The sequence below is a fragment of the Balaenoptera musculus genome, chromosome 6 (assembly GCF_009873245.2).
Source record: "Balaenoptera musculus isolate JJ_BM4_2016_0621 chromosome 6, mBalMus1.pri.v3, whole genome shotgun sequence".
Classification (NCBI taxonomy): Eukaryota; Metazoa; Chordata; class Mammalia; order Artiodactyla; family Balaenopteridae; genus Balaenoptera; species Balaenoptera musculus.
In genome coordinates this window covers 88,846,332-88,863,280 of record NC_045790.1, presented here as the reverse complement: position 1 = coordinate 88,863,280, position 16,949 = coordinate 88,846,332, and the positions used below count along the sequence as shown (strand labels likewise).

The 16,949-nt window shown below is 37.5% G+C and overlaps 1 protein-coding gene across 7 annotated transcripts in view; it reads right to left on the bottom strand.

The window, feature by feature from the left end:
* SLC44A1 (solute carrier family 44 member 1) overlaps positions 1-16,949 on the bottom strand; it is a 214,471-nt gene that overhangs the window by 138,243 nt on the left and 59,279 nt on the right. For all 7 annotated transcript variants that reach the window (XR_005020315.1, XM_036855427.1, XM_036855425.1 and 4 more), the window contains exon 3: positions 15,239-15,381. Coding sequence is in view for 6 of the 7 variants with exons in the window: in XM_036855427.1 (XP_036711322.1) it covers positions 15,239-15,381 (143 nt within the window). In the remaining variant the exon portion in view is untranslated. The remainder of the gene's footprint in view (positions 1-15,238; positions 15,382-16,949) is intronic.

The following is a 16,949-nucleotide window of genomic DNA, read 5'->3' as shown; positions in this document are numbered from 1 at the left end:
TCCATAAAAAAGGTAAGTACATAATGTTTGTTTAAAAATATTTAACTCATCTGGGATTTATACCACATGGTATGAGATTAAGATAGAGCTAAATGCAGTTTTCTTCATATTATCATTCAACAATGTTTTGTATTAAACACTGATCGCTTTTCTCATATATTAAACCACTATGAGTTTATTTCTGATATTTCTATTTTGTTTCCATCACTATTATTAACACACATTCAGGTAGTCTTGTTAATATACTTTGGAATAGGTTTTGGTCTTGAATGGCAAAACTCCCTTTGTTCCTCTCTAAGCTACACAATCCTTAATTAGATAATGACAACTATACACACATAACCCTTACTCAGACAATGAGTAACCCCTTCCCCCTACACATTTTGTCTGGCCAGTACACTAATTGCCAGTATTTAAAGATCAGTAGGGCTTCCCTGGCAGTGCAGTGGTTAAGAATCCATCTGCCAATGCAGGGGACATGGGTTCAAGCCCTGGACCGGGAAGATCCCACATGCTGCAGAGCAGCTAAGCCCGTGTGCCACAACTACTGAGCCCATGTGCCACAACTACTGAAGCCTGCACACCTAGAGCCGTGCTCCGCAACAAGAGAAGCCACCGCAATGAGAAGCCTGCACACCGCAGCGAAGAGTAGCCCCCACTCGCTGCAACTAGAGAAAGTCCACGCTCAGCAACAAAAACCCAATGCAGCCAAAAATAAATTAATTAATTAAATTAAGTAAAATAAATAAAATAAAAATCAGTAGATGATAGGTGCTATGGTCTGAATGTGTCCCCCCAAAATTCACATGTTGAATTCTAACCCCCAAAGGTGATGGTATTAGGAGGTATAGGGGCCTTTGGGAGGTGATTAGGTCCTAAGCATGCCTATAAATTTCTGGCTTCTCTTGAAAAATTAGTATCACTGGGCCCATGTACCCACATGCCAAGAATTAGCTAGAATCAATCAGCCACTACCTCCCCTCCTTCATATGGGCACACACATATAAAGTTCAAAGTGTCCAACATTCCCTGTTGTCTTATTCCAGGCCACCTAAGTGACTAACAGTGTCTGCCTAAAGGCCTTTGAATTGCAACTTCTGGTAAAACCTATGAGTTTCCCCTTTCTGCCTTCAAAGCCAGAAAGTTCACAGTTAATTTGATGATCAACTTCAGTAACCACACTTAACCTAGATTTCTGGTCTAATCTTTTCTCTACTTCCATGGTATGGCTCCTGATCTTTATCTTCATTTAATTATCTTAAAACATATGCACCTAATTCTAACCGTCTCAAATAATTTTATGAACAAGAATAACTTTTAAAAACATTTGTCCCCTGAAGTTCTTGCCTGCTCCTTTACTGTGTGATTTATACTATCACTCAAATTCAATTCAACATCCTATTGGGATCTTAACTGGTATTATATTAAATCTATAAATTAACTTTGTTAGTATTGTCGTTTTTATCATATTAAGACCACTCAACCAGGAGTAGACTATATTGCTCTTACTATTTGTTTTCTTTTTTTCTATTGAAGTATTATAATGCTCTGTATTTGGCCCTATATCTTGTTAGATTTTTTAATAAAACAAGTATTATCTTTTTCATTACGTTTTGTCTACTGATAAAATAAATGACTGAATTCAGTTAGGCATATTTCTATAACCCATGATTTAAGCATCTCATTTCAAGACATGGTTTTTGTTGAATCTCCTAAACATTCAGGATACAGTCCCTAGTCATTGACAAATAGCATTATTTTTCTCTCTACTGATCTACACACATTTCACTTATCTCTTTTATATGATTTGTTGCAACTATTTACTTAAAATAATACTATAAAAAAGGTGACATCCTTATTACGTTTAATTTTAAATAGACTATTTCTCCATAATATTGGTACCTGCCACTACTATAAACTCCATAAACTTCCCTCATGCCCTCAGACTTAAAATGAAATCTATTTCTGACAGAAGTGCAAAGGTAATTCAATGGGGAAGATAATCTTTTCAATAAATGCTGCAGAAATAACTAGATTTTTGTATGGGAAACACAAACAAACCTTGACCTCTCACACTGTACACAAACATTAAACATAAGTGCTAAATAAAAAAACTTCCGGGGGCTTCCCTGGTGGCACAGCGGTTGAGAATCTGCCTGCCAATGCAGGGGACACGGGTTCGAGCCCTGGTCTGGGAAGATCCCACATGCTGTGGAGCAACTGGGCCCGTGAGCCACAACTACTGAGCCTGCACGTCTGGAGCCTGTGCTCCGCAACAGGAGAGGCTGCGATAGTGAGAGGCCCGTGCACCGTGATGAAGAGTGGCCCCCGCTCGCCACAACTAGAGAAAGCCCTCGCACAGAAACGAAGACCCAACACAGCCAAAAATAAATAAATAAACAAATAAATTTTTTTTAAAAAAACAACTTCCAGAAGAAAACAAAAAAATCTTTGTGACTTTGGGGTAGAGCAATGATTTCTTAGAACAGAAAAGGCATGAACCATTAAATAGACACATTTTTGTGTGATGTTTTTAAAATTTATCTCATGGATAAATTAGACTTCATCAAAATTAAAAACTTTCATTTGTTGAACGATACCATCAAGAAAATGAAAAGGAAAACTCCATAATAGAGAGATATTTACAGAACATGCCCAACAAAGGTCTTTTTTTTTTTTTTTTTTTTTTTTCCAGTTAATCCTATTACTTATTCTAAGTGGTTGTTTTAGTCAGCTTGGGATACCATCACAAAATGTCACAGACTGAGTGACTTAAACAAAAAATATTTATTTTCTCACAGTTAGAGCCTGGAAATCTGAGATTGGGGTGCCAGTGTGGTTGGGCTCTGGTTAGGACTCTCTTCCTGGTTTGCAGATGGCCTCCTTCTCAATGTGCCCTCACATGACACAGAGAGAGCCCAACAAAGGTCTTTTATCTAGTATACATAAAGAACTCATAACTTATTAAAACAAACAAACCAATTTATTTAAAAATGTGTAAATGACTTAAATACTTTGCAAAAGAAGATATATGGATGGTCAACTAGCACTTAAGATGCTCAACATCATCAGTCACTAGACATATGAAAATTAAAACCACAGTAACATACCACTACACATGTACTAGAATAGTTAAGATTAAATAGCCTGATAATATGAAATGTTAGTGAGGAGATGGAGCAGCTGTAACTCTCCTGCTTTCCTAGCGGGAATGCAAAACAGTTTGGTAATATCTTATAAAGTTAAACATAGCCTCACCATATGACTCGGCAATCCCAATCTTAGGTATCTACCCAAGAGTAATGAAACAGACCTTCATACAACATCATATACACACATTTTCAAAGCAGTGTTATTCACAATAGAAAAAAATAATGTTAAGCATGGAAAACAAACACACACACACACACACACACACACACATCCAAAAACTGGTGAACAGATAAACAAAACGTGATATACCCACACAATGAAATACTACTCAGGAATTTAAAAGGAACAAACTACTGATATATTTAACAACATGGATGAATCTCAGATTATTATGCTATGTGAAAAAAAGTGAGAAAATACTACACACTGTATGACTCCACGTATATATATGAAATTCTAGAAAAGGCAAAACTATACTGACAGAAAGCAGATCAGTGGTTATTTGGGGACAAGGATGGGACATGGATTGACTGCAACTGAGCATGAGGTAATTTTCTGGGGGTAAAAGAAGTATGGATTATGATGGGGAGCACATGACTGTATAGTTACCAAAACTGTACACTTAAAATGGATAAATTATTATACGTAAGTTATACCTCAATAAGACTATATTTTAAATTTCATCTTGAAAATGCATTTTACAAAATCCAACTTAATCTAAAGAGTCTCAGTGAGTAGTAACAAATTTAACCTACTCAGAAAGAGGTCTGGACTTTGCCCTGGGCTTTTGGGAGTTAATCTCTAAGCTTTGTAGGAGTGTCTTTATTTGCCTGGGGATTTAGGTTATGGCAGGTAGTCAACAATGTGAAGGTTGGAGGTGGGCCTCACCAGATAGGATTTAGGGTGGAAGTTGACCACTCTTAGAAAGATCAGCAATGTCATATAGACCAGGAGTTTTGGATCATATGGTATTAGCCTGACCAGAAGGGGCTGAGACTGAGTCAGCCACATGGGTAATGAATCATGCTTGCATAATGGAGCCCTAATAAAAATTCTGAATGCTGAAGCTTGGCTGAGCTTCCCAGGTGGCAATACTCCATGCATATTACCACACATCAATGCCAAGCAAGTAACATGCTCTGACTCCAGGGGGAGAGAACAACAGTATCAGCTTCTCTTGTTAGCTTATATCTGTTTGCTTTTCCTTGTAATAAACTGTAACTGTGAGTGTAATAGATTTCAGTAAGTTCTGTGAGGGCTTCTGGAAAATTATCGAACCTAAGGGTGGTCTTGTGGACCCCTGAACTTGCATTTGGTGTCAGAAGTGAGTGTGGTCATGTGTGGACTGTATACCCTCTAACTTCTCAGTTGCCCTCAACTCTCACATCCAGATAAACATAAGTAGGTTGCAAATTGATGACTATAAAATTCAGTTGAAGTAGTTCATAATAACCTAAAGTATATTGCAAAGGTCATATCCATAAGCTTATGTACAATGACAAAATAACAAAGAACTTTTACAGCTGTCTGGTTAACCTGGAACCAACCCAAGTAGTAAGACTCTGGGTTGAGGATGTGTAATCAGTTGTTTAACTTAGATATGTCAAGTATACAACCTAGGCAGGTAACACAGAGAAACCAATCATCCCTCCCTTGCCTAGGTGTATGTCTATCATCTAATTCTGTTGAGTGGCTTTTTACTTCCTTATTTAGAAACTGCTCAACATTTTGACTTTCAAGTCCTGAATTTCCTATGGCATGAACTTGGATCTCTTCTTTCAAATTGCTAGCAGTATTATCCAGAGTAAGTATTCTCCTAAAGGAAGAATTTCACTAGCAATACAGACATTACTTCGTAAAAAGTGTTTTAGAAACTCAGGATAAAGAGGGTGTAATCATGAAATGACAAAAACTGTTTTCCAAAGATGCCATCATAAATCTGCTTTCTGAAAATTTAACTATCATTTTCACAACTTCCACGAGAGAAAAATGAAAAATTAGGAAAAAACTGCATAAATAATACAGTAAATTTCCATAGAACACCATAAATGTTACTGTTTCCAAATGCTTGTAAATTTGTGGGCAAATGAGTCCACAAATGCAAGTTCAAGTGAAGTATCTATCTAGGCTGCTCTTTTTTGTGTCAAGCCAAACTAGGACAGGTGGTAGGTTAATGTTGCAGTCAGAGAGTATTTGACAGGAGGGCACAGAGGAGAGTGCTTTCCCTCGAAGAAAAGGCAAACTCAACAAAGGCTCAAAGTATCTCCATTTGTTCAAACTTATCCCTAAGTGTGGGAATGAGCAGATATCTACTGGGCTGCTCTGAAGAATACCCGGGACACTACATAAAACCCAGCACAATGGATAAATGTGCTACCTCTGTTCTCCTAAGTTTCTACAACTCCACAAGACAGAGCTGGGAGCTCCTTACTGTGTGCACCAGTTTTCATCAGGCTTTAGGTTGGCCTGCAGAACCCCAACCTGCAGACGATGTTCTTCAGCCAACAAGAACCAAGCTTAGCATTCTAATCAGAATCTCATCCTCACTACAGGTGGGCTCTTGGAGCTGCCTCTTGGCCCAAGAACCCACATGACCATCCATCATCAGCTCCCTCCTGCACCATCATCACTATGTGTGCCCTCCTTCCACAGATGTACTTTATTTGATTTTTCCCCTGCTAGAATGCAAGTTCTGCTCTGAACCCCCAACTCACCTAACTGGGGCTCTAAAAAAAGCCTACTTTGAATGACTCTGTTCCTGAACCCCCAGTCACTGGGTGAGAGATTCTCCAACCCACATGGACAATCTAGAACTAAGAGGCAACCCTAAAGAAGGGGAAGTCAAAAACATTGAAGCATGAGAAGGATTTGACCCGCTGTTGTTGAAGGAAAGGGACCATAAGCCACAGAATATATAGGCTACAGAATACATAGGTTACCTCTGGAAGCTGAGAATGACCCCTGGCTGACAGCCAGCAAGGAAATGGAAGCTCGTCCTACAGCCACATGGAACTGAACTCTGCCAACAGCCTGAATGAACTTGGAAGAAGATTCATTCCCCAGAGCCTCTAGTAAGGAATACAGCCCTGCCAACCCTCCGATGTCAGCCTTGTGAAACCTGGGGCAGGGAACCAGCTGAGCAGTGCTGTGCACAGAATTCTGATTTACAAAACTTTATTGTTTTAAGGCACTTAGTTTGTGGCAATTTGTTACAGAAGCAGTGGAACTGAACACAATAGTGCCCCCAGTGCTACCACCAAATTGCCTTATTTTCCTGCCCCCACCGGCCTGCAGTTAGGAACCCAGGAAACTGGAGTCACCCAGCTTTCAATATACAACACTTTTATAGGATGCCCCACACTGCACTGTCATAGTTTATCTGTGTATTTTGTCTTTCTCACTAGAACGCAAGCTCTTCAAGGACAGGGACTGTGAATTCCTTTTTTTTTAACTCTAATTTTTTTTCATTGCCCAAATAATATACACTGATGGTAGAAAACTTAGGAAAAAAAGAAGCATGAAAGAAAATTTAAATGACCCATAATTCAACAGTTAATATTCAACAGTTAATAATTCAACTGTTAATATTTTCATGTCATTCTATACTTTATTATGTACATGTATTTTTCATATATATAAATAAAAATCACACTATATATACTGATTTATAACTTTATTTCCCCCTTAATAATGTTATGTGGATATTCCACGTCAATGGACATAATTCTATACCATCATTTTTACCGTTCCATAGTATTCAGACTGGGCCAGGTCCTCCTGTTATAACCACTCTGGTGCCCTTATATCTCGCCCTTCATAACACTTTTGACAGCTGTAATAACATTTGTGATTGTATGATGATATTATTAAGTTCTGTTTTCTCTACTAGATTGTAATTTCCATGAGATAAAAGAGTGTGCCTATTTTTCTCAGGAGTATAATCTCCAATGCCTAACCCAAAGAAGATGGCCAAGAAATATAATTCATGAATGAATGAATTAATTAAAGCAAACCTCTTTTTTCAGCCATTTAGGTTGTTTCCTATTTTGTTATTCTTAATAGAGGTTTTTAGCACACAGTAGATTTTCAATAAATGTTTGCTGACAACTAAATAAAATAATAAACAGAATTTTAAGGAATGGTGAAGGATAGTCATTCAGTGGGCAGTAATTTGATTTAAGTCATTGGGAGGAAAAGAAATATGCCCTAGTGATGTAAACATGAAGAACTGTACATAGCTGATAAAAGGATCCTCAAAGTGAATATTCTAGCAAATTTTATCTTTACTTTTCTAGTCTTTTTTTTTTTCAAACAGAGACAGGTATGCATAGTCAACAAGATTTGATAACTCTTTAAAAAGTCTTCAAAAGAGGCCTATGTTTTATATGATAACTAATTTTTTTTAAAGTTCTTCCTAAAATATATGGTTATATGGCATAGTATAGGCCCAGAAAGCTTGGCAATCTGGTCATGAGTAGTTTAAAATGTGAACACATTCTTCATATGGGTATAATATCACTACCAACCCCCTAAATAATAAATAAGACATCATAAAAGTTAATAAGCTTTATATAGTATTGTACATCAATTATACTTCAATTAAAAAAAAAAAAGAAACCAGGGGAAAAAAGTTAATAAGGTAATGAGCAATCATGGGATAGACTGAACCAGACACTAAACCTACAGAATTCTGAGATTCAGTGGCCACTAAAGTCCTATTCTTTTTTTTTTTTTAATATTTTATTTATTTATTTATTTGGCTATGCCAGCTCTTAGTTGCAGCATGCGGGATCTAGTTCCCTGACCAGTGATCGAACCTGGCCCCCTGCACTGCAAGCGCAGAGTCTTAACCACTGGACCACCAGGGAAGTCCCTGAAGTCCTATTCTGTATCCATGTAGAGATTATAAAAATAGACAGTTTCTTTAAAATAAGACTATTGCCTATTAAATAATCAATGATCTTACTAAGAAAGTAACATTGCCAGTTTTAAGCTACATGTTTTTCAATGAATATTTAACATATACAAATGGTAAAAATATACAAATGTGAAATGAGAATAATGCATTTCATCATTAAAATTCATATTCTTTATCTTACAGAGAAAGAAACACACAAGATTGCCTCCAAATTATTCAAAGCCTTCAGAGACTGTATAGGTGCTTTGGTTCCTCACAAAGTTTCTTTAGTTATAACTTTATTGATTTATATAACCTACCCTTTCTTCTTTGCATGTTCTACTAAAAGTTTCTTTCATCTTTAAATGTTGGAAGGGAGAGGCCCCAAAAGCGAAAAAGGTGAGAAAGTAGAATCACTGTGTAGCTTACCAGAGACAGTATAGCATATAATGCAAAGAGCACTAGACTAAGCATGGAGAGTGGAGAGCTAGTCCTGGTATTACTGTCTTTGTCAAGTCACTGATGTTTCCTAGACCCCAGTTTCTTCACCTATAAAATGAAGGGGCTCAGTGATCTCAAGGGCCCTTCCAGCACAAACATTCTAAGCTGTGGATTTCTGGGGAATGAGACAGTTAAAGAAAAGAAGTAAAACTCACACTAGATACCCTGCTTAAGATTATGAAGGTAACTGAAAAAGGTCTCAAATAAAATGCCCCCTATGGATTTTACTCACACATGCATGCCATCAACCTCCTCAGACCTCTACTTCCTGTACATCTTGTTGACACTGATTTATCTGAAATCTGAGAGGCATTTTAGGGCCACAGAGCCTTTATCAGTGATTGGGACTTTAATGGCTTCCTTAGAGAAAAGCCAAAAAGATAAAGAAGAACGTTAGATTTGTGCAAAAAAAAAACACACACACAAAATTTGTGTATTAGAGGTACCTTCAGAACCTCTGCAGAAAGATCAATATTGATAAGTGAGATAAGCTGAGAAAATTTCTTAGAGCAACAAAGAAAGTGGACACTAAGCTGTGTGTTAGGATTGTTTGCAGAATGGAGAACAGAGTTCTATTAATAATATAATGCCTATATCAAAATGATTAAAAGCAGTTCCCTACATACCCTCACCCGGCTTTACGATAGCCTATGTATACTAAGAGCCACTGCCACCTTGCCTTAGCCTCTCCCATCCCAAGCAACCAGAAAAGGGGACTATCCGTGGAGGAAACAAAGTACCTCCCCTCCTCCAATTGTCTTACCAGGGGTCAACAGAGCTAGATGCTTTGCCCCCATATAGTCCTCACATACACTAATTCAGGTATCTTAGAACTAGAAGCATTTCTGCTTTATCCAAATTGATAAGGATAAAGCAGAGATTTGATGGATGATTTCATTTTGCAAATCAAAACTATAATGATATCACCTCACACCAGTCAGAATGGCCATCATCAAAAAATCTACAAAAAATAAATGCTGGAGAGGGTGTGGAGAAAAGGTAACCCTCTACACTGTTGGTGGGAATGTAAATTGGCACAGTCACTATGGAGAACAGTATGGAGGTTCCTGAAAAAACTAAAAATAGAGTTGCCATATGATCCAGCAATCCCACTCCTGGGCATATATCTAGAGAAAAACATGGTTTGAAAGGATACACGCGCCCCAATGTTCATTGCAGCACTGTTTACAATAGCCAAGACATGGAAGCAACCTAAATGTCCATCGACAGATGAATGGATAAAGAAGATGTGGTATATATATATATATAATGGAATACTACTCAGCCATAAAAAGAATGAAATAATGCCATTTGCAGCAACATGGATGGACCTGGAGATTATCATACTAAGTGAAGTAAGTCAGACAGAGAAAGACAAATGTCATATGATATCACTTATATGCGGAATCTAAAAAAAAATTATTCAAATGAACTTATTTCCAAAACAGAAACAGATTCACAGACTTAGAGAATGAACTTATGGTTACCAGCGGGGGAAGGAAGGAGGGAGGGATAGATTAGGAGTTTGGGATTGGCATGTACACACTGCTATATTTAAAAGATAACCAACAAGGACCTACTGTAAAAACAAATAAATAAATATAAATTTTAAATAAAATAAAAAAAGATGGGGCTTCCTTTCTGGGAACAATTTCTATAATAATAATGATTCTCTGTCTAAAAATTGACACATACACTCTAAGACTAACTTTATTTTATTTTTTTGTTTTTTGGGGTTTTTTAAAATTTATTTATTTTTGGCTGTGTTGGGTCTTCATTGCTGCATGTGGGCTTTCTCTAGTTGCGGTGAGCGGGGCCTACTCTTTGCTGAGGTGTGCAGGCTTCTCATTGCAGTGGCTTCTCTTGTTGTGGAGCATGGGCTCTAGGCACGTGAGCTTCAGTAGTTGTGGCACACGGGTTCAGTAGTTGTGGCGCACAGGCTTAGCTGCTCCCAGGCATGTGGGATCTTCCCGGACCGGGGCTCAAACCCATGTCCCCTGCATTGGCAGGCAGATTCTTAACCACTGCGCCACCAGGGAAGCCCTAAGACTAGCTTTATGGTTTTGAAAATGATAGGCAATCTAGAATGAGGCAGAAGAGATATGTTTTGGGAATTGCCAATCAGAGTTCAAAATCTATTATTACCATTCCAATCCCCACTACCAAAAAAAAATGGCTATAAGCCACAGCCGTGCTTTACAGTACCATTAATACCATAGCTCAGCTATAAATACAAGTCATTTTCTTCTCTGGGCCTTAGTTGGCACTCACAAATATTTGATGCAATGCTTTAAGGAGGTTACCTGTTAGATAATCTTAAAGATCCCTTTCATCTCTGGCACTTTATGGTTCTAAGATAAATGAGCTTTTCTACATTGACCCAGAGTCAGAACTTTATTTATAGCATTGTTTCTATGCAGAAAAGTTTTATACATCTCAAGCAACTGACTTAAAAATCAACTTTGGGAACATAATCCATTTGAAGTTGAGGCCTTCCAGTATCTCATAAAATATTGTCTGCCATGTTCCTATACATCTTTATTACGACAGTAAATATTATTTGGAGAAGAAGAACACATTATAATTAGAATGATTAAAAAAAAAAAACACAGCCTTTTCTCTACTACTATAGAATTCTTACGGTCTTCTTGGTATCTTAAATTTTCTGGTTAGAACAGGTCAAAGACATTTCCCTTCCCATGACTCTCTTGACTTACCTCCTTCCTGTTTTATTGCAATTCAATAAGCCCTTATGAAACAACTCTTGGTTTCTGAAATTTGGGAGTCATACAAAACATGGTGCTCCAGGGAGACAGAGTTGGGTAGTGTGGCACTGAGACTCTTAAGATGCCCTAATTATCCCTACCTCCTATAATTCAGACCCCTCCCCTTAAGTTTGGGTTGGACCTGTGACTTGTTTCTAACCAGTAGAATATGGCAAAGGTGAGGGGATCTTACTTGCATAGTTACATTACATAAGACTGTAACTCCCATCTTGCTAGCAGAGTCTCTGTATTGACTCCCTCCCCATTGGCTTTGAAGTAAGCTGCCATGTGGAGAGGCCCACGTAGCATGCAACGAAGGTGGCCTCTGGCTGACAGCCAGTAAAGAGCTAAGGCTCTCGGTCTAACAATCCTCAAGGGGTATGTGCTGCCAAAAACCACCTGAGCTTGGAAGGGGAACTTCCCCAGTAGAACGCCAGCTCTGACCAACACCTTGATTGCAGCCTTCTGAGAGACTCTGAAGCAGGAGTCCAGCTAAGGCAAATCCAGATTCCTGACCCACAGGAACTGTGACATAATAAATGTCTCCTGTCGTAAGCCACTAAGTTTATGGAAATATTGTTACCTAGCAACTGATCACTAATACAAGCAGATAAGAAGCACGGTGTAATTACAGAACAACTTAAAGGCAATAGAAATCCAAGTATAAAGTTCTGGGATAAAGTTAGTTTTGAAATATTCCATAGAGAGGGTATGAGACCCACATTCTTTCAAGAATTCAGATTGGCAGAGAGGTAGAGGGACAGCACAGAGGTGGAATAAACTGAATACCATGGACAATAGTATCACTACACTGAGAAACAGTGAGCTAAGACTGAAGAGGTACATTGGGTCTAGGTCACGGTAGGGCGAAGTGGGCTCATTTTCAATACTGTAGGTAATCACACAAAAGGAAAGGCTCTCGAGCAGGGAAATGACAGTAAAAAGTGCTTCAAAGAACTTAATCCTATCACAGTATAAAGGATGGAGAAGATTAGAGATAAGAAGACCAAGAATAGATATGCTGGCACAACAGTCTTCATCTGTTGTGAAGGGGTGGGGGGGGCTTTCACACTCATGAATAATCAAAGGCATGCAAATTAAAACTATAAAATACCACTTTGTGGTTGATCAGATTAGTACAAAAACTAATAATACTAGCAAAGATAAAGCAATCTCAGACACTTTGTTGGTGGGAATGTAAATGGAACAGACTGTATGGAAAGGCACTTAGTGATATGCATTAATAACCTTAAAATACTCAGATCCTCAGACTCAGTAATTCACTTTGAGAACATATTCAAAACAATAAATAAATTTATTTACTCATTCAACAAACGTTTAATTGAGTGCCTACTACATTCCAGGTACTGAGGATACAGCAGTGAACAAAACAGACCTCACCTCTGCTTTCATGGAACTTAGAAGAGACCAACATTTAACAAATAATCACAAAATAAATGTATAATTGCACATATTACAGGATAAAATGAGACAAATTATGAGTTTAAAAAAGACCTTTCTGGGAAGTAACATTTATACTGAGAGCTGAAGGATGAATAGAATTTAGCCACATGAAGAATAAGAGGATTTTTTTTTTTCTGATAGAGGAAACAATATTCATGAAGGCAAGAAAGAGTTGTAGTCAAGATTTTAGAGGATTCATTCATTAACTTATTCAACAACTATGTATGGAGGTTCTAGTAAGTACCAGGAACTAGGGGCTGAGGATAAGGGATGGGAGAAAATGATCAAGGTCAAGTTGAGGTAACAGCAGACAAAACAGGTATAAAAGTTTCTATAGGAATGGAAGGGCATGGTATTCATAATAAAGCCAAAGATGTATGTGTGAAAAAGGAGGAAACCAACGCATTTGGCAGGAAAAAAAAAAAAAAAAAAAAGGATGGAGTATAGGTAACAAACACAAAGATTTTCTACCTCCTCTCAAATCCAAATAGTATAGACTTACCTGAGAAAGATACATTCAAAACAGTACCATTCATTTATTAAAAAAATTACTACTTATAGATAGAAATACTTAGATGGCTCAGTGCTAAAATGTTCATATGCAGAGAAGAAGAGGTAGAGATCAAAAATAAATTTTAAACATATATACATGAGTTAAGGCATAGCTATACTTGGGACACTACCCTACAGCTATCCATGAATGTGTCTCAATTGTGCTAAGCATTCAAGGAAAGGGAACCACTTTTTCGGAAAAAGAAGCAGGCTTTCTTTGCAAGAGGCCAAGATGTACATAGAATAATCCGAGGATCTGAAATTAAAAACTGACCAAATGAACCTCTATAAGCTTAAGGATGAAGTGACAGTTACACAAACTTCATGGTAAGAATATGCTTGGAGTTATCAGCAAGTTAAAAAGGGAGCCATAAGAAAGATCATGACCTCATCTCAGCAGTAGACCTGAGGAAGTAGAGCCCTTTTCCTCCTGTCTCAATTATCTAAATGGAAATATTTCATGTTTGGTACATGTCAACAGCATTAAAGAGTTACAAATATTTGACACTACCTTCAAAAATATATACATATGCAGAACTCTATACTATTTTTGCAACTTCTCTATGAGTCTAAAATTATTTCAAAATAAGAAGTATGGGTAGATTTGCTACAACAAATAACACAAAGCCTAAAACTTGTGTTAATTTCATGAAGCAATCAAAAAGAAGGACAAATGAAACAATTCTCCAAGTTATGCTCTAAGAGTCCAATTTTCACTTCTCCTGTTAAGGGATGCAGGTACCTATCAAGAGAAAAGCCCATGGTCTGTCTTGGACATCCACTGCCCACCAGACTTTTGGGGAAGTCATTTCAATCTCTCTAAGCCTCTGCTACACCTACCCCACAGGTTGGTATTATATACTTTTTGACTATGGCATGCTATACAAGTATTCATTATCATTATTTAGAATTATTTATTTGAACTGCATTATTCCTTCATTAAATGGAGGAATATCTCTAAGATATGATGAACTACTTGGATTTTTTTCAAGTCTTTGCATTTATCAAATGAAACTTCTACTTAAGTAGGGGCCCAGATTTAACCAACAGATTTATCTAACAATAAATATAGTTATTATATCCCCCCAAATATAATAGAACTACATTCTAAAAAATGTTTTTATCTGCTTTAGCCTTTTCCTATTAAGTTCATTAATGGAATTGGTTAACCTGTTACCTTAAAATTAATTCGGTTAATTCTGAAGACCTGTATTTATTTATTAGACCTGTCTAATAAAGTTTGATGGGGCATAAATACACAGTTTGAACAAACATACTATCATACATAAAATGTTTGATGAAATATATTTTCCTCACAGACATTAAAAATGAAAAATAGCTCTTTTGAAGAAAAGAGGCGATTAAGTCAGGAATTTCATGAAATCCAAAAGCTGAACCTTGAGAACCAAAAGAAATTTCAAAGTCTGACAAAGAAAATATATCTCTTATAAAATTGGAAATCAATGTGTACTTATAAATGATGCAGCACAAAATGCTTCATTGTAACTTTAATGCGTCAAAATCCATTATCCCTCTGCCTTCCATCAAGTACACTCTTAGGAAGAAAAATATTATATTATTTTCTGTGTTAAAACTTAGTGTACAGCCTAAAGGTGAGCTGGAAAACAGAGTACAAGAGTAACCCTCTCAAATCACGCATTTACTCATTAAAACCTCAAGGTAGCCCATTTTAACATGGCACCTAATTTTGTTTCCTGGAAAATGTATTTATAGACCAAAACCAGAAACGATTCAAGTGGACAGTTAAAAAGAAAATAAAAAACATCAACAGGAAGCATATAAAAATAATATTCCGTAAGATATTATCTTTATAACAGTAAGAAAAGCAGGATGCCCCCCTCCCCTTCAAAGTTTCCAGTGTTCACCATTCAGCCAGTCTACTCACTTCCGGTGGGTGTGGTCCATGCCACTGTTTGGTATTGCTTCCAACTTTGCATTTTTCTGCCCACAGATATTTCCATAGCTGTCGTATCCTGACACTAGTCTTGCTGCTGCACCTGTTGCTACTGAAAAGCCACAAATAAATCCCTAGGGGAAAAAAACAGAAAAAAAACATACAAATAAACCATTTCAATAGCAACAGTCACTACTTGATACAATAATGAGCTGCTTTTGTCCCTTGAAGGGAATAAAGAGCTATCTTTCCTTTTGCAAACACTATTTCACTGTTCTCCTTGGATTTCACATAAGCTATACACAAAGCAGTCCACGGGGTAACACTATTTACTACAATAACAAATCTCAAGCTTTTACATCATAAGATTGTCTTTGCATTTTATAATAATAATAGCAGTTTCTCTGTATTGAACATCTGCTCAATGCCAGGATCTGTACCAGATGCTTACCATACATTTTCTCTAATCCTGATGATGGGGAAACTGAGGCCCAGAGAGCATAAATAAGTTGCCCAAGGCCATAGAAGCTAGTAAAGATCAGAGCATAGACTCAGACCCAGCTTTCTTCATTCTTTAGTTTTATTTGGTTGTAAAAGAGTTCTGTTAAATGAACAACAGCAACAGATGAAAGACAAAAATTCAAAGAACAATAGGTACGTGGGTTTTGAATTACTATCACTTCAGTACACACAATACTTCTGTTCCCTTCCTGCAGTAAAGTTGTATACAAGCCAAAGAATTATACCATGAAGCACCGCCACGCTCTGAATATTGGAGACTCAAGGAGAGTGAGGCACTGGGTCCGTGTGCCGCACAGGTCACTTCATTTCATGGGAATATGCTTAGCCACAGTGCCAAAGGCAAATGGTACTTCCTTCAGAACTGCATCATGCTTGCTAAACTGAGGATGCACTGACCAAAGCAAAGCAATAAAACCCTACACTCAACTGCAGGCTACTGGGCATAAGAACAGGAAATAAGGTGAGTCCCTACTAATAACTGACTGAATTGGGAGAAAGGATGGGGGTTAAGAAATGTTCTTGCAACACGGTCATTAAAAAGGCTGAGTTTTTTGTTATCTTTATTAACGTGACGAATGAAGATAGAGATAATCACTGTTTCACTCATCATAGCCAAGTATCATGAGTAGTACTTACCTAAGCAGCCCTGCTAGAGCTCAGGTCTACACTGGTAAATACTGTACTCATATGCAATGCCTCAAAGGATTTCCCTCTTAAACCTACTTTCCTAAAAAGGCAAACAAACTCTTTTCTCTAAATAGCTCCTCTATGTTTATCGTGCAGGTAAGGAAAATGAAGGGGGAAGCATAGAGAGTGTAGGTCTACCTAGTAAAAACGTCTTGAAACTACGCTGTGTAAGAAAGTGGACTTGGAGCAGAGACTATGCCTGATTCGCTACCCTCTCACCCTCTGATCCTTTTGCCAAGTTATTTTAATTCTCTGTGCCTCAATCTACTCACCTGTAAAATGAAGATAATGAGTGTCGCTCTTAAGGCTGCTGTATAAGGATTAAATGAAACAATCCAGTAAAGGGGTAAGAATCCTGTTTGGCACATCGTAACAGCTCAATAAATGTTGGCTATTACAGTCGCTAGAAATGAGAACACGTTGTACGGGAAAGACCATGGGCTTTCGAGTCAGATAAACCTGCACTGATCGGTGGAATACTGATGAGTCCATT